General features: G+C 33.0%; 2 protein-coding genes across 3 annotated transcripts; one reads left to right on the top strand and one right to left on the bottom strand.

Moving 5' to 3' along the window:
* Window positions 1–455: 455 nt before the first annotated feature.
* Window positions 456–3,688, bottom strand: LOC141828102 (uncharacterized). 2 transcript variants are annotated; one of them, XM_074715469.1, is made up of 6 exons: window positions 3,513–3,688; window positions 3,237–3,292; window positions 1,181–1,247; window positions 1,007–1,094; window positions 726–746; window positions 456–617 (listed from the first exon to the last, which is right to left on the bottom strand). In XM_074715469.1, exons 1-4 carry the CDS (start codon window positions 3,642–3,644, stop codon window positions 1,014–1,016), a joined length of 336 nt encoding a protein of 111 aa, XP_074571570.1. In that variant the 5' UTR covers window positions 3,645–3,688; the 3' UTR covers window positions 456–617; window positions 726–746; window positions 1,007–1,013. The 2 variants fall into 2 exon arrangements, with proteins under 2 accessions (XP_074571570.1, XP_074571569.1); XM_074715468.1 differs by lacking the exons at window positions 456–617; window positions 726–746 and having other exon boundaries at window positions 762–1,094.
* A 191-nt stretch (window positions 3,689–3,879) lies between these two features.
* Window positions 3,880–7,945, top strand: LOC141827610 (prefoldin subunit 3). Its single transcript, XM_074714900.1, has 6 exons — window positions 3,880–4,150; window positions 4,401–4,458; window positions 5,788–5,859; window positions 7,266–7,385; window positions 7,473–7,574; window positions 7,657–7,945. Exons 1-6 carry the CDS (start codon window positions 4,008–4,010, stop codon window positions 7,732–7,734), a joined length of 573 nt encoding a protein of 190 aa, XP_074571001.1. The 5' UTR covers window positions 3,880–4,007; the 3' UTR covers window positions 7,735–7,945.
* Window positions 7,946–18,707: the final 10,762 nt, after the last annotated feature.

Genomic DNA, 18,707 nt, shown 5'->3' with positions numbered 1-18,707 from the left:
AGTATTTTGATCACTCCACTTATTTACCAACTATATAGATATAAAAAAACAGAGTTGATTTCATCGTGAGTCAGTGAAGAAGGAAGGAACAAATGACTCAGACTCACCCATAACAGATCCAATTAGTTAAAATTGATAATCACAATACAGATGTTATGAGAAAATAGAGATCAGACGAAGTTCAAAAAAGAAGAAAAAGACAATTAATCATAGAGAATTTACATGGTTCAGCTTTGAAGTGGGGAAGGAGGGTAGAATTCGTCATGATGGTGGCAATCAAGTTTGCAAGAGTACGATAGTAAAATAATCCCTCTAACTCGTATTACTCTGGGAAAAAAATTCAATGAACCCTAACGGAATTATAGGTCTTAATGTAATGGGTTATAGAATCAGAAGCATAACCAAAAAATCTCCTTTATTCAAATTCCATAAAGGAATATAAAAAGCATTGAGACATTAACTACATTAAAATATTCTCCAAGGTCCAACTAAAGTAATCATTGCCGCAATGAAATCCAAGCAATATGTAAACTAACTTACAGGAAGAGCCCATTGGCAGCAGGATAATCTTCAGTGTCAACTTTCTTAACTGCAATGCTCCCTTAAGTGATCAATCTCTAACAAAATGATAATGAGAGTGAGGAGGGTTGATTTACCAGAAAATCTCAAGATAAAAAAACCAAATTTAATCAATTTATTCTAGGCCCATTTGGAGTGAGTAGCACCTGGCAAATGATCTCCCCTTGCTGCACAAAACCTAATTTTGTATCAATAACTTGATATGCAAAAAAAGTTTTTAAGAGTCAAGTATCAGTCATTTTGATGACGTGTCAACAACTTGATCACTCCCCTCAGACCTCGATTGCTTATAAATAAATGTCTAAATAGTGTGAGGGGGTACAGAATAGTTTCAAACATCCATCAGCAGCAGAAGATTCTGCAAAGCAACGATCTTTTTAATGGCTTCCATTTCCTACTTCTCTACAGAATCATGCAACAAACATACGATGATTTCAACGAAGTAGATGGAGAACCGCAGCAACAGCATCGCCTTTGTGTTCCCTTAGTGTTCTTTCAGCAATCTTCTTGTCCAACTGCATATAATAGCATACATTTCTGAAGAATGATGATCTTATTTTCAGTCTCCACAACTAGAAAGAAAATGATCAAATATATTCACCTCGAGTTCATTTGCGATAATGTCTACATCAATTGGATTGATCTTCACGGCAGCAAGCTCTTTCTCCCTGCGAAAGGATCATATCTTAACCCAAAAGGCAAGAATACATTTAGTAGCATTGAATCAGAACTTCCATTAACATGCATATCAACCACAGAGATTAACATTTCTTTATCTTGACTACGAGGATACCTCACATCATAATTATTAAAGGCGCTCACTTGGCTGTGCGGTGAGCCTCTTGTGCCAGGCGCACTGCTTGAAAGAAGCGCACTTAAATGCGCGCCTTGTGAGAGGCAACAAGCACACTTGAGGCACGATTTTTCTCACCTCATTGAAATGAGACGTACAGATGCAAATCGAACCCAAAAAAACATTTTAAAGCCCAGCCCATACCTTTAATTACCGTTTTAATTAATTACCTAGCATGTATGCAACACTTGTTTCTATGCGTGACACTATCCATCCCATTTCTTTGGATGAGATAGATGACAACAATGAATGATTGGGGGGGGGGGGGGGGGATTAAATAACACTGATGAAGAAAATGATTTAGTATTTGATAATGACAATTTGACTTGGAATGAAGTTGCATGAGCTTTTGGAGTTGGTGAAGATGCCTATAGTTTTAGATCTCGAGTTTCATCTTCTTCAAAAGAAATAAGAACAACTACATCAAAAGGAACTAAGAGAAAATCTTCTACAAGTCAACTTATTGATAAAGAGAAGAAGAAATCAATCTTAAGAAAATCGATAAAAATTCAACTGGATACAAATCTGAAACATCCGATGATGATTATAATGATATGATTAAGGAAGATGATGAAGATTTTGATGATTTAGATATTTGAAAAAAAAAACTTTAATTTGAATTATGCATATAACGTATTTATTTGCTAGTGAATATTATATTTATATTATTGTTTAATATTTTATGGATTATAATTTTATTAGTGAAATATTTTGATAGAAATTTCTTATATATGTTTGAATTGTAAAAATTTATACCCAGAGTGACTTACTTCGATAAAATGTGTACTTTACCTTGCGCCATGTGCCTCAAGCCCCACAATACTTATGCGCTTTTGGGCGTCTCACGCCTTAAATAATTATGCCTCAAATAACCTTTCATTTATATGCACAGTGCAGATAACTGAAATTGTTTGATGAATTAAGATTCATCTCACTCAGAGACTAACCAACAAATCAAGGTGTCAAGAGAATGAAAGGAGATAGAAAGATTTTCCTAATTCAAAATAAGCTTTAAAGTCCTCTTGGAGTTAGATATAATGTAGGCATTGAAATGTGAGGATCCAGAACATAAAACACAATTATAAATGTTATTCTTTCACTTAACTTCTTCCTTCCTCATTTGATTAACTATAGTAGAAACAAATTATCTAAACAATGCTTAGCATTACTAGTCCATTAAAATTCTCAATCAAACCATCAAGATTTCCTTACAATTCCTCACACTCCCACCACTTTTATCCAGAAATGAAACTAGTGCAAACAACTTATTGCTTCACTTTATATTCAGATCTAGTGGAAGTGATGGTAAATAACTCTCATTGAATTCATCATTTCCATCTTTTCCCCAAATAAGCTCCCCTACACTAGAATAGTTTCCATCCAATATTTTTTTGGGAGAATCACAATAGAGAAAGGGTATTGGATCACAAAACAGGCTAACCAATCACCTCAACTTTCCAGATCCACTAGCAAAAGACATGCTTGCCACTACACAAGATGCCTCTCATTGCTCAAGGTCTCCTTAGTGAGAACAAGGAAGCCCTTGAATCTACATGTATGAGTGTGTTGCATATCAATACTGATTTGCACCCAAAAAAAAAAAAAAAAAACTGAATGAGATGTCTACATGCATGAGGACCTCAAGACCTCCGTCAAATGACTACGTTTTATTAGAATGTTCATACATTTTGAATTCAATAAGTAATGCGATGCAAATAAACAATCAAATCCGAAAAAGTTAAACTGTTAAAAATTAGATCATAAACCAATCAAACCAGTATTCGTTCCGGCCACAATCACTCACCGCAGTCGCATCGCATTCCAATCAGCTTCCTTAGCTGAAGCAAGAGCTGCCATGGCCTGCAAACACCCCCTCAAAAACTTAAAACTTTGGTTCTAACAAAAGAAAAATTCACCATGCGATTTTTACAGAACGTTATCAAAGACACGAAATTCACTTGTGCAACCAGAACATATCAACGAAATTCAGCGCTACTGCTTATATCCCAGAGGAAATGAACATTCAGGAAAAGCAAGTGGGAAAAATAATATAGGAACAAGGGAAGGCAACGGGAGAGACCGATTGCACGCGACTGGAATCGAGCTGACGGTCTTCGACGCGATCGGTTAGCTTGTCGAGGGCTTTGCTCTGCTGCTGCAAGTCCTTCGAATCGACAGCTGCCGTCGCCGCCGCCCCATCGCCGCCCTCCATCACCGCCAATTAGGGTTACAACTTCCAAGACTCCCTTCTCCCGGAAGGGGTGTTCTAGATGGTACATGAAAGGAAACACGCACCCATAAATAGCTATTCCATGGTTCGGCCTAGTTGATTGCGGTCCAAATCAAGTCCAATTTGAACCGACTCGGGTCGAATCTAATGCAAATCAAAATAAAATAATTATTTATTAATTTAATTTATTTTTAATACCGGAACCCTAGAAATCAAGTATGAGTCCTTGCTCCAGTTGCTTACGAAGCCGATGGGTTACTAGAGATCGACGAAGACAAGAGGACGGGCTCCATCATCGGCGATCACCGGAATCGGAGGCCTCCTTTGTTCCCTGTCTCCTCGCCGATGGAGATCTCGGCCTCTGCTTCTACTGCCGCAGTCACTGAGAGGAGGGGCATTCCCGCAGCTTCCTTTGTGGAGGACGTTGAGACTTATCTCAAGCAATCCGGTCTCGATGTCAACTCCTCCCTAGGTTTCCTCCAGGAAAGGTATCTTCCTTTCGGCTCCTTCCGCCTTTTTTTTTTGTTCCCATCTGTTGATTTGCTTCTATGCCGCGGCGCTGGATGAGATTGAGATTGCTGCTCTGATCGGGATTTCTTATGCTTTATTTTCCGTTATTGTTTCTCGTAAACACCCAGTATACATGAACTTCTGTTTCATTAAACAAAGCGAGCATCGAATAGTTTGACACCCCTGGTTGTTAGTTTCGTAAACAAGCGGACTTTCTATTCATCTCAGGCTTCAACAGTACAGAGTCGTGGAGATGAAACTTTTGGCTCAGCAACGGGATCTTCAGGTTGGCTACTCTTCTTTGTTTCCTCCTTTCATAAGCTGTTGTTGATGTGATGTATGATGTTTCGTCTTACTTATCTAATCAAACTTATATGTGTCTGATCTTTTTTGTTTTTTGTTGTTGATATGTTATCTTCCCTCACTATACTTTAATTATAAAAGATAATTTTTCATTGAATTTCAGAGAAGAAATTACTGACCACCAGTAATGGTCAATGCCTAACTTAAGTCTGGATAAAAAAGCTGAAGGTGCATTAAAATTTGAAAGAGTATAAAACTAAAAACAATGTGATGACCATGGATGTTGACCACATTTGTTTTTAGAATTAATGAGAAGTCCCTAAAAATGAAAGAGGCAAGATTTAATCAAAAGTTAACCAAAGTAGTGATTCAAAGATCAGCAATCATGTAGCCTGTGGTCTCCCCTTCATAGTCACAGAAGTAATAAATAAATGAGGGAAATGATGGTTTGGATTCTTGACTCTAATTTTGCCCCTAAGTCGTTTCTTCATCCAAATCTCTCAAGATGCATGCCCTTGTGATGGTTGTCATGTTTGTAATCCAAATCTTAGGATCTTAAAATTCTACAATCTAAGAGTCTTAATGATCCAAATCTTAAGTAGTATCTTAATTGTGCTAAAATCTCATAAACCTATGATTTGTTCCTATGTTGATATGTTCCTCCTACTGTTCCTAGGTCGGATCTTAATCCATGCAATAATGACTTAATGGAATAAACTTACATTTGTATGTTTAAAAGTTTGACATTAAGAAATGGACATCTTTTTCATACCATTATATGAGAAGGAAGGTTGCGAGAACATGTTTGTGAGTTTCCTTAGCTTAATGCGGGTGGCACTGCAAACAATGAGCGATGAGGTGGGGGAGGAAGATGAGTTCAAAACCATGAGGCATGTGGTTGTAGTAGCACACATGATTCTGAACCATCAAATTTTAACCTCTAGCCAATTGCAAGTTCCACCATGTATCATGCCTAGGAAACCCAATATCTCAGGCTTTAAAGGTATAATCAAAGAACTTGAATCAATTATGAATGTGTGATGGGTGGAGGAACAAAGAAAAATCTACTTAATACAATTAAAGATGGCTTGAAAAGATTTGAAATAGTGATGTAGCCTCACATAAAGTTCAAAGGTAAGTTGGCTCTGCATAGCCAGACTTAAGGTGTTTATTTGTTTGTTTTTTAATAAAAAAGAAGAGATTGTCTAGTTATTGTTGGTCTGAGATGCTTCTAAAAGTAGCTTTTTGTGACAAATTATTATCAGCTGTCCCAGAAGATTTGTGGAAGCTAACTTCTGTAAATAATTTATAGGCAAAGATACCAGATATTGAGAAGTGCTTAGATGTTGTTGCTATGTTGGAGGCAAAGAAAGTCGCTGGGGAGGTTTGTTTCAAAAAAATTATTATTCTTTTACTGTTTGTGTAATTTATGCAAGTTAGGATATTTCTATATCTTCTTAATCACATGTTTCAAAATCCACCAAATTATCAACTTAGTGATACATTCATCACCAGCTTTCCTTGAATCAGTTTGAAGGATAATGGTTGGATGAACCAGAAATAGCACTGTTTGATGACATGTCTCCTCGTGAATCCTTCCTATTTTTAGGCCATTCCCAACTTTCCTGTTCTATATTTTCTCCATCTTTGGAAATTTTAGTTTTTCTAGGATGTGAGTTTCCATATCTTGAATCCATTATTATGCAACCTTCGTCTTATCAGTCCTATCTTTGAGGTTGGAACATTGTTATCATGCCATTTAACATCAGTGGTTTTGTTATATGTTTTTCTTGCTTGGTTACATGTAAAGTACATCTAACAAAATGCTTTACCAGAAAGGAGGATTTGCAATATAAACTGTAATTTATATCATGGAGATGTATATAGACAGAGTTTCTATTGTATAGCTTATAGAATCTGATATTTGATCACCAGCAAAAGTATGTCCATGTATGGTTATGGACTTGATTTACCATATTTTCTCCCGTGAGCTGTTTTCTTGTGGAGAATTGTGATTCGTATGAAAGTGCAGAAGCTTCAAGATCAGTTTATCCATTGTGTTTCATTATTACGCAGATATTGACTGTAACCTTTAGAGGCTTTAGAATAATGATTAGAACAAAGTTTATTTTGTTTCTGGTATTGAAGGCTTTAATAAGCTGCTGAAATTTGGAGATTTTTGTCAACTACGTTTACTTGTTAGGAATTCATTACGGTTATCCTGTATTTATAGGTTCTAAATATTATTTTTTAACTCATAGAAATGGTACGTTAGTTGAATACTAAAAATCAAATTCTGTAGTTACATGAAATACAACTTGTCCTGAATGAGCTTTCCTAAGATTATTCTTAGGATGCTGTTATGAACATCTTAACTTATAAAATTCATTCTGCTAGTTTTTGAAGTTTTGTAGATTACTACACAGTTGTGGAACGAGAGCTTAACCACCGGTATGGATGATAGACTAATCTGTATTTTCTGCTCCTTTGTTAATTTCTTTTTTTCGATCACAAGTACAATTAACTAAAACACTGTAACGTATCTTAAATTCCCCCTTCTATCATGTATTTCTTGCACCAGTCTTTTCTTCTTTGGTTACATTCTCAATGAAACACTGTAACTTGAAGAAAACTTCAGAATCTTTATCCGGAAAAAACAATACTGGGCCAACAATTGGGATTATGTATATGAATTTTTCTCTTTATCCTTGAGTTCCTTCTTTGTTAGCTTTCTTGAAGTTCATACCTTTCTTGGTCTGTATAACCTTCAGCGTGAAGAATTAATTGCAGGCACTCATTACAGATTTTGAAGTGGCTGAAGGTATTTATTCACGTGCAAAAGTTGAGGATAATGATTCTGTTTGCCTCTGGTTGGGAGCTAATGTGATGCTTGAGTATTCCCTGGAAGAGGTTGGTCAGAAAAGTGGCATTCTTCGTTCGCCTAATATACACATATTGTGGAAACCTTCCAGCTCTGATATATTTTATTATTCATAGGCAAAATCTCTCCTAGAAAAGAACTTGGAAAATGCTAAAGCGAGCTTAGAAGTTCTCGTTGGTGATCTACAATTCTTAAGGGATCAAGTGACCATAACTCAAGTAAGTTCTGGATGAAAAACATAAAACCAAGAATGAATGAGTTTTGGCAAACTCATTTTACTTTTTAATCCATGATATACAGGTTACTGTTGCTCGGGTGTACAATTGGGATGTTCACCAGAGAAGAATTAAGCAAGTGGTAAAAGAACCCGAATCCTGAAGTGTTTTTTGTATCACCTTCCAGAACTAGCAGCATTTGTGCGTTTATATATGTGCCTTTTGCTCTCTGTATGAGCAATAACTGATTCGTCGTTGTCAAGCTTAGACGTAGAATTTTGTGAATGTTTGAAGCGGTTTTTATTGCTCATGTCTTGTTTACAGAGATTTGTGTCAGTGCAAGATTCTTATCATACTCCTTACGAGTTTTAAAATCATGATTCTTGCTAGATGATTTATTTGCCTGGGACTTATTCTGGTAGTGGTATGAAAATAATGGGGAGGGATGACAACTTGTATGCAACAAAGAAAATGAGAACTTAAAAATCTGGATCAAATTGGATGATATTTTTTTTCTCATCTAGTTGCCCATCAAAATGAGGTTAAATGCATGAGCATTTCACTCACGTTTAAGGTGATAGAATGATTTACTTTACAATTTAGCATACAAGACAAATGATCCCATTTTGGCCATAATGTAATACCCTACTTAGTCAAGTTAACGTCCTTATTGATTGGTCATCAAATGAGTTAACACTAATGTCTTTGAGTTGTTATAGGGTGCTCTCCTTCAATCACCTTGCCCCTCATGCCAAAAGCCCCTTTTATCCACTTATGACAAAGGTGACAATTGACAAGTTGGCAAGGAAGCTAAAGAGAATAAAGAGAGTGATAAAAACATACTCAAGCAAGGCTAGTGGATGCAAAGAGAATGACCAAGACCAATACGAATGAGTCATAGAGGTAGAGTTGTCAATCATGACAGATCGATAATATGATAATGTTTTTAAAATGAATTGATATAATTTTTAATTCAATTCATTTAAATTATTTTGACAGAACAGATCAACTTTGTGAACTCTGTAGAAAGGATTTATATGCCTAATATGCCCATTCTCCTTTTCATTAGCATTCTTATTATCCTTACTAATGTTAAATCATTTAAGGATGTATATCCAAATCTATCCATCGAATTCGATTTGAAACAGTCACTAAGCGAATATCCAAACTTACCTTAAACGGGTTAGTATCATTGGCATCCATCGCCATCTCTCGATGAAAGGATTGAGTATTTGATTAAAATCAAACTAAATTGAATTAATCAACATCAAACTGAATCAAATTTTTTTAACTAATCGAATTGATCAAATTTTTAAATAAAAATCAAATAAATTGAATTAATAAAATATCAATTAATTTAATTTTTGATCGAACTAATCGAAATAATTATATTTTTTAAATATTATAAAAAATTTACTTATTAATTAAGAATTTATAAATTTACTTACTTATGAATTTATAAATTATTTTTTTATTTTGATTAATTTAACTTATTCTGTTTAATTACAATTTTTTAAAATCAATTGAAAAAATTTTAAAATTAAAATTTTAAAATAATAAAATTGAATTTTTAAATAATCAATTTAAAAATAACCCGGCTTAAAAATTTAAAATAATAAAATTGAATTTTTAAATCTTCTGCTGACCGATGACCCGGCGGATCCGATCTCCGATCATCTCTCTGGAGGGAAGATAGTTCTGATCGAGCAAGAACCAGACGCCGAGGGAACCTGGGAAGGTCCAGCAGACGCTTCATTTGGTGACGCTCCGGCGGAAGGGGGAAATGGCGGCGATGAGGAGTCCTTTGAGGACGCCCTGACAGAAGAGAAGTTGATGAAGGTACGGCCTTTTGATCTCTTCTTTAATGCGGTTTTGACCAGGGATTCAAGTTCTGCACTGTCGTCTTGTCTTGTGGGATTTGTCTGTTAACTCTCTGCAATACTCGTTTTTCTTTTTTCTGATTGATATTGTAACTTAATTTGCCACGATTAGAACCTTATCGTCTTATCCTCTTTCAATGTGACTTCTATTTTTGTTCGATTTTGTGTTCTTGTTCCACATTCTGTATTTGTTCATATTGCTAACTAAACAAAAGTAGTTTTTCGCTTTTGCAAATGATAATATTGCTTTCTTGTTTAACTGGATGCTTAAGCTGAAGCTTCGGATTGCTGTCAAACGATTCGATTTTTAGTGTTAATCATTCCACTAAATTTCATGTCGAACTAAGTTGTCAGGACAGTGCGGTGAATTAGGAACACGGCATGGTTCGTGTTCAAAATTTTGTTTGATTTTCTGAATGGGTTTTATTCCTTTCTTTGGTTCTGTGAACTTGCGAATAAATTACCTGTGCATGCTACTTTTACAAAAGCCACAATTTTTTTATGAAGCTAGTGCATGAATTGGTTAAACTATTATTCAGTATTCATCCAGTCAAAACTATGCACATGAGTGTCTGGTAAAAAGAAGCGTATGTTGAATTGGGTTCTGGAAATAAACATCATGTACACTTGCTCTATCAAATTTAAGTTCATGTCAGCTGTAACTAATGATCTACTCTCAATTGAACATTGTGTATGGAGATGACTCATAAAAAAAACTTGTTTCTAGTAGAGTTCCTGAATTGACTATTGCAATACATGTAGTAGCATTGTTTATAACTTACTTTCACATAGACATGCAACAACTAAGAAGCTGCTTTTATGCTTCTATATTAAGCAATTTTCATTCCTTTATGTTGCAGAAAGCTCTTAAGCAAGCAAATGATGCAAAGGAAGAAGGAACAAACTCTTTAGGATTGGTCAATATGAGGATGCACTCTTGCAATATGAGATTACTTTGCAAATTGCTTCTGAGCTACCTTCATCTGTAGATGTATGCTCTATGTCTCATGGAAACCGGGCAGCATGTTTCTTGAAATTGGTAGGCCTTTCTTTATGTGACATTTATGTTGATATTATTGGTAACTTGCTCTTCTTATTTCTTAGCAACAGTGATTCCTTAAGGGTACTGTTAGGAGACTTACCAGCCAATTTTTTGCAAATAGGGAATCAAGTTTTTAATTGTGAATTATAATTAAATTTGCTAATTGTCTTAGTTTATGTGTCGAATGTTTGGTAATCTTTTATTTCGTAGTCTCTCCTAATAAGAAAAAAGGGTTTTAAAGTACTTGGATATTCTTTCTGGTTTAGTAGAATTTTATATTTCTAAATCATAGTTAATTAATTTCCTAAGTTGTTAAGTTTTTTTTTGAGCAAGGCAATATTTCTTATCAATTTTAATTTGGTTGGAGCTTTTAAAAAACCCAACATCCCCTTCTCCTTGTAACTTATCTTTTAAATTAATAATATTTTCTTTTGATAACTTTATCATTGTGGAAGCTTGATGCTTTATTGTCTTCTTCCTATAGTTTGGTATTCTGTCAATTAGCACCAGACTCAAAGCTTGATGGTTTTGTTCATTACTTGATTCTCCCTATTCTCCTTTGTTTTCCCATTCATCATCTTCTCATCCACCCAAACTATTACTATGCCACCTTACTCTTTTGTACACCTTCCAATCACAGGACTGTAATCCACCTCCAACCATTGTTGTGCCACCCTATGTCTCTGCCACATTCCAACCACAAGATCAACCAACTCTTCTATTTTTTATGCCATCAACTCCCTTTCCACCACTCTGTCATCTTTCACCCCATCACCACTTCTTGATCTGCCTCATCCCAGTGGCATTTGTACCACCTTTGACTATACATAACCACCTTCCACCAATGCCTTCGCTTTGCCAGATACTGTTACAATTTCATACCTCTCTCAACCTGCATTCCATTTTTTACAGGATGAGTCACAATCCATATTGGCAACAACCTCCTAGGGACCACCTAGACCGCAACATACATCCCCTCTAGCCATAGTTAAAATATAAGAGTAAAAACAGTAGTTGAGTGGTGGCCCCAATACTTGTTAAAGGATAGTCAAAGCAATTGTAAAATAAATCTTATAAGTGCCAATCCTACAAGTAGGATGGTTTTTGTTTGAGTGATACTCATCTCAAGTGTGTGTGACACGAATCACATGACAATGTTGACTTGGATTGACTCACAAAATTTTTGTATAAATATATTTCCTCTTTGATTTTTTTTGTTTATTTAGTTGGTAATTTAAATTACTTACATTTAATTAAATTTTCTCATAAATTTTTGAATATTATCAAAAACCACAACAAATACTATTATGCCACTTTTTATTTAGTTTGATTGTCATTCATTAAATTTTTTTTAGTAGGATCATAAACATAACTACTTTACTTGCATATTAAACATTATTATTTATTTGCATCATATTTTTATTGTTAATTTAGCTGACCCCACCTAGTGGGATAAGATTTGGTTGTTGTTGTATATTTTTATTGTTATTTTGTCACATTGAGCGTGATCACTTGACGATATCTTAGAATCAACATGATGAGAGGAGATACTCAAACTTCCACAAATTACATGAGAGAGATTTTAGGAGTGAGAAATATAAACCAACTACCATCGTATGGAAGATGAGCTTAGATTCATAAGTATTAGATGAACCATTCTAATAATTTTAATGGGTATTATTCTTCATGTACTTTGATATCTAATAATTTTAATGTGTATTCACAATCACATTATCTTATGTCTAGAAAAGAATCAAATTACTTTCTTGTTAGATTAATTAGATGACATTGAAAATTAATCTGACCATCATAACTTGACCTCAATTATACAAACAAAATTTACTGTCAACAAACTCATACGAGTTGCAAAGGAATTTTGACAAAGTGTTTAACACCACCATTACATGCTAAGAGTAGAACTCATCATATATTGGTCTTAAATGAAATGAAAATGGATGTAAAAATATGTTTCTCCATATTTGAAAAGTGATTGCCTACAAAACCAAAATCATTAGTGAACTGAATTTAAAGACATCATTCCAAGAGTATACTTCACTTATAATCAATAAACTTTTAGTAAAAATAAAAGAATTGGGCTCAAAAAGACCTCCTAATAACATGATCCTTAGGAAAGTTCTTAGATGACATTTCAGAAGTGCCCTAACACACCCTAGAGGAAAGTGCAACTTTGGAAGAGTTTGTTGATAACATTTTAGAAGAATCCTCCAATATCATCTTAGATGAGTCCCTTAGTAAATATAATCTAGAAAAATCTCAATTTGACATTGATCAGGATTTAGAATCATAGATTATAACTTTTTCATGTTATCTAGAGAAGCCGAAAGGGAAACCTAAACAACACGAGTATCATGAAGTAGGAATACAACACATCAAGTAACAAACCAATTGATTTTTATTGGCGTGTGCTTTTCGTAGTTACTTAAACTTTAATGCTTGTTTACCTACCAAATTAGTTTTATTATTTACTTACATCCACCTAATTGGGAGATCTATTGTAATCATGAGAGATAAATTTTCTCATGTCATCTACTTGAGAAGCATTTATATTTTCATATTTATATTATTTGGCCATATTGTGAGGAAAATTAATTATTATGCTTTTATTTACTTTAGCAACTTACTCAAATACTAGTTTAATTTTCAATTTGAAGGGTATGGTAATTTCCTAGAAGAAATTCGAGCATTTGTCTTTTTTCACAGAGTCTATTTCTGCAAATTCATCCTTGACATTACCACTTTCATGTCTTGTGACGATTATGTCAAGTGGACATCATCTTTCCCCTGTGATAAGCTGAAACATTTTCTTATTCCTTGAATGAGGTTATCAAAAATGAAGCGAAGTCATAGTTCAAAAAGAAGAATAAAGTGCATAAAAGATAATGAAGAAACATTATTGAACAAAGTTAGCGAAGAAATTATTCCCGATGTTTGGAAACAACAACCCAAGAAGAGACATTGACAACTCACTAGGGTGGACGTCTCTTAAGTGGGGGAGAATGATATAAACATGGAATTAATTTTAATTTTAAAATTTAAATTTGTGATTGAATTTTCTAATTGTTTATTTTAGGTGTCAAAGATTTGATAATTTTTTGTTTGGTAGTCTCTCCAAATTAAGAGAAAGATTTTAGGTATTCAAATAGTTTTTCTAGTTTAATAGGATTTTATATTTTCAAATCATAGTCAATTTATTTTCTAAGTTGTGAAGCCATTATACTTGGATATGTATTTGTTCGCCCATTTGTTTAATTATATTTTCAAATTTAAATTGGGTGGGAGCTTTTAGAAAGACCCCAACTCCCCCTTATAATTTATCTTTCATATCAATTATATTTTCTTTTGATAAATTTATCATTGTGGGGGTGCTTTGTGATGGAGACAAGTGGCAATCTTCTCTAAAAGTCTATAAGCAAATAAACACACAAATAAAGATTCCAAAGTCTAATTTTAATTTGACATAATTTGGAAATGGGAATGATGTAAAACCCAATTGTTCTAATGTTTGATTGCTAAAGTTTGGGAAATTGAAGCTTCAATTAAAATTCTTGTTAAGAGGTTTAGTCAAAGAGTCTTCTAGAGTTCAGACAAAGTATGTCCTTTATGTTTTCTATATTGGAAGAGTCTATCTACTAGTATAAATGTGTATGTTTGTTGTATTGTTGGGATATGAAATAGAAAAGTAAGTTTTGAGAAAATTTTCAGATTGTGTGATGAAATCTACCTACGGTGTGGTGCCTAGGATTCCTTAGGTGTGATACCTAAATTTTCTACAACCATTCTACACTTCTTCACCACTCTTCAAACAATCAAACCCTTTCTTGTGCTGCACCACTTTGTGTTTGTCTCCCTGTGGCCTGGTCTTGTGTCACAATTGTTTTTGGACAAGCAGTGAGAGTAGAACATAGTTAATCTTTATTTTCTTAATTTCGTCTACATACAACTTCGTAAAGACTATCTTCATGTTAGTTGTGTTGCTGTTTATTTTGAAATCACCACTTTGTTACTTGGTTTATAGTATTGGCATTTTTGTTATTTTGAAATCCTGAGACCATTTTGATGTTTTTTCTTGGTTAAGAATAAGCTGGAATATGTCATCTAAATTTGATCCTTTTTTCTGAAGTTATGATTCAAATATATTACAGATTTAGACTTCATGGGATTGGATCTTCTTTTCTTTGGTCATCAAAGAGTCTTGACAAATTCACACTCTTGTATAATAACTAGATACTAGTCATCCTTAAATTGTTGGAAAAGCTGACCCAAATCAGAAGGTGAATTAAAGTCAACATTTTTGGTTGTTTCAGAATTGGTTATTCTTACATATCAACATGGATCTTATAGGTTCTCTAAGGAGCAGCTAAGAAAAATATATATGTGGCTTCTCTTTTTGGATCAGAATATCAGATAAAATACGAGTATTCATGTCAGTCAGGATATTTTTGCTGTTAGAATCCTTGTTGTTGCTTACTGTGTCATTTCTACATTATATTTAAGCTGCACTTTATTTATAAGTTATAACCATGCATGATTACCCTGCCAAAACATGCTAGCAGTAGTTCAATTCACAGTTGGTTTGACAAATTTTGCTATTAATCTAAGCCAACCTTATCTAGAGCTTGCATGTAGTTAGGATTATATTGAAGCATATATATTTTATTGATTGTGATCTTGAAATTGTCTGTGCATGTTCTTAGGAAAGTGTTCCAAAATGCATTTGTTTACTAAGAATTGATGCAATGATATGACGTTGTAGGAATGTGATAATTTTCATTCTTTTTACTGTGTGGAAATGGTGTGAGTGCAATGATATCACCTTCATTTGGGCACTGCACTGAAGGGTATGGTAATTTTTGTTCTTGTATATACTTTCATTGGATCGAAATTGTGTTTGAGAAATGAAATGAGGATGATTACTATTTGTCATTAAGTTGTGTTAATTTGCTGTGAGATGGGTATGGATTTGGTGCAGAAAGCTCAAGCGATAAGTGGCTTATCTGTAAGCAGTGGAGCACATCAAATTACAAGAAAGAGAAACCAGACAAAATTTGGATATCAAACCATTGTAGCTGGAGCTTTGACACATCTTTTACGATGAGCTACTCTTTGTGAGGACACCATTGTCTTGGCTGTGGCTGCTTCAAAACAGCTTTTATTGCTATCCTTTGAAATTTTCAAAATTTGTTGAAATTATATATATATATATAAAAGGTTTGATACCCTGTACGCTTTAAAATGCATTAATCATCCGCGATATCATATTCTAGATGTCTGGAATAATAAATAGTGATATTTTTTATTTATTTTTATTTTTATTTATAGTTAAGTCATTTAAGATTTTCTTTTTAAATTAAGAAATTATGTTATAGTATTAAATATATAACAAAATTTAAATGAAAAAAAATAGTTACTTGTGGGGTGTGCTGAATAAGAAGTGCTGGGATACATCTGTGAGCTATCAATTTTTTTATTTTAAAATTTTTTTACTTAATGTTATAATATAATTTTTAAATTTTAAATGACTTAATTATAAATAAAAAATAAATAAAAATAAAAAATATCATTGTTTACTGTTTTGGACGCTTTGAATTTAATGTTGCACATGAGTCACGTATTTTAAAGCATGTAGGGTATTAAAATCTTTTATATATATATATATTTGATAATTTAGGTATCTTATTTTTCAAAATGATTAATTTTAGAGATAACTAGGGGTGAGTATTTGGTTAAAATCGAATCGAATTGAATTAACTGATAAATTGAATAAATTAATTTTTTTTTAACCAACCGAATCGACCAAATTTTTTAATAAAAATTGAATAAATCGAATCGATATTTTATCGGTTAATTCAGTTTTTGATCGAATTAACTGAATTAATTAATTTTTTAAATATTATAAAAATTTTATTAATGAATTAGAGATTTATAAATTTATTTATTTAAAATTTATAAATTATTTTTTCTAGTTTGATTAATTCGGTTTAACCGAATAAAGAATTTTAAAATCGAAATCGAACCGAATTAATCAATTTTTAAAAAAAATAACCGAAATTCTGAAATAACCGAACCAAATTTTTAATTCAATTCGGTTTGATCAGTTTATTGGGTTTAACAGAATTTTTGCTCACCACCTACTTAAAGGTTGTGCAAAGGAGTCAAGGGCAGTCGTTGGCCAACAGTTGAAGTTATCCTGTGCAGATTGTTTAGGCACACTTGGTGCAATAGATCCAGATAAATTTAAAGTGCTCCGAAGATATTCGGAGGGCTTTAAAATTGAATGCTCTGATGATGACTTAATTTTTGAACTGATTCACAAATATCTTACTAGTAGGGATGAGTTTTCGATTAAAATCGAATCAAATCGAACCGAACCGAATTAACCGAAAATTGAATAAATCGATTTTTTTTAACCAACCGAACCGATCAAATTTTTCAATAAAAACTGAATAAACCGAACTGATATTTTATCGGTTAATTCAGTTTTCGACCGAATTATTCATTTTTTTTAAATATTATGAAAATTTTATGAATGAAGTAGAGATTTATAAATTTATTTATTTAAAATTTATAAATTATTTTTTCTAATTTGATTAATTCGATTTATTCAGTTTAACTGAATAAGGAATTTTTGCTCACATCCTACTTAAAGGTTGTGCAAAGGAGTCAAAGGCAGTTGTTGGCCGATAGTTGAAGTTAGCCTGTGCAGATTGTTTAGGCGCACTTGGTGCAATAGACCCAGATAAATTTAAAGTGCTCCGAAGATATTCGAAGGGCTTTAAAATTGAATGCTCTGATGATGACTTAATTTTTGAACTGATTCACAAACATCTTGCCAGTAGGGATGAGTATTCGATTAAAATCGAATCGAATCCCAAACCGAATTAACCGAAAACTGAATAAATCAATTTTTTTTGAACCAATCGAACCGACCGAATTTTTCAATAAAAACTGAATAAATCGAACTGATATTTTATCGGTTAATTCAGTTTTTGACCGAATTATTCAATTTTTTTAAATATTATGAAAATTTTATGAATGAATTAGAGATTTATAAATTTATTTATTTAAAATTTATAAATTATTTTTTCTAATTTGATTAATTCGATTTATTCCGTTTAACTGAATAAGGAATTTTTGCTCACTCCTACTTAAAGGTTGTGCAAAGGAGTCAAAGGCAGCCGTTGGCCGATAGTTGAAGTTAGCCTGTGCAGATTGTTTAGGCGCACTTGTGCAATAGACTCAGATAAATTTAAAGTGCTCCGAAGATATTCGGAGGGCTTTAAAATTGAATGTTCTGATCATGACTTAATTTTTGAACTGATTCACAAATATCTTGCGAGTAGGGGTGAGTATTCGATTAAAATCAAATCGAACCGAACCGAATTAACTAAAATTGAATAAATCGATTGTTTTTAACCAACCGAACCGATCAAATTTTTCAATAAAAACCAAATAAACCGAACTGATATTTTATCGATTAATTCGGTTTTCGACCGAATCATTCAATTTTTTTAAATATTATGAAAATTGTACGAATGAATTAGAGATTTATAAATTTATTTATTTAAAATTTATAAATTATTTTTTCTAATTTAATTAATTTGATATATTCAGTTTAATCGAATAAGGAATTTTTGCTCACTCCTACTTAAAGGTTGTGCAGAGGAGTCAAAGGCAGCCGTTGGTCGACAATGTTAGCCTGTGCAGATTGTTTAGGCGCACTTGGTGCAATAGACCCTGATAAATTTAAAGTGATCCGAAGATATTTAGAGAGCTTTAAAATTGAATGCTCTGATCATAACTTAATTTTTGAACTGATTCACAAATTGCCACTTCCAGTATTGAACAAAGTCATACAGGAGAAAAAATAAATATCCCATAAGCAAACTCAATTTTAGCCTGTGCAGATTGTTTCATCGGCCTTAAGCATAAATTTGAAAGTGTATCTTTTCTTCTAATAATTAACATCTTAAAATTGTCATCCCATAAATATCCCATAATAATTTTGATTAAAAAATATCATTATTTAAAAAAAAATAATTTACTCTAAATTTACAGAATTTATAATATCTTTATGTCACTTTGCTATTTATTGTTTTTTTTAAAAAAAAATAGGGCGATCTTTTGAAGAAAAAAAAATCTTTCCATAATTTCTTTATCGGACGGTTGTCGTGTATTTCGATCCACTATTGACGT

This window comes from Curcuma longa, chromosome 4 (genome assembly GCF_044706935.1).
Source record: "Curcuma longa cultivar G26 ecotype Majalengka, Jawa Barat chromosome 4, ITB_CL_G26_1.1, whole genome shotgun sequence".
Lineage (NCBI taxonomy): Eukaryota > Viridiplantae > Streptophyta > Magnoliopsida > Zingiberales > Zingiberaceae > Curcuma > Curcuma longa.
This window is presented reverse-complemented; position numbering and strand designations above follow the sequence as displayed.

Excerpts from the sequence above, each read along its gene's own strand:
- LOC141828102 (XM_074715469.1), bottom strand. The coding sequence starts at position 3,644 with ATGGAGGGCGGCGATGGGGCGGCGGCGACGGCAGCTGTCGATTCGAAG. Across the intron at positions 3,293-3,512 it reads ATTCCAGTCGCGTGCAATCG|GCCATGGCAGCTCTTGCTTC; the intron begins GTCTCTCCCGTT and ends GGGTGTTTGCAG. Across the intron at positions 1,248-3,236 it reads TGGAATGCGATGCGACTGCG|GGAGAAAGAGCTTGCTGCCG; the intron begins GTGAGTGATTGT and ends ATCCTTTCGCAG.
- LOC141827610 (XM_074714900.1), top strand. The coding sequence starts at position 4,008 with ATGGAGATCTCGGCCTCTGCTTCTACTGCCGCAGTCACTGAGAGGAGG. Across the intron at positions 4,459-5,787 it reads CTCAGCAACGGGATCTTCAG|GCAAAGATACCAGATATTGA; the intron begins GTTGGCTACTCT and ends AATAATTTATAG. Across the intron at positions 7,575-7,656 it reads ATCAAGTGACCATAACTCAA|GTTACTGTTGCTCGGGTGTA; the intron begins GTAAGTTCTGGA and ends CATGATATACAG.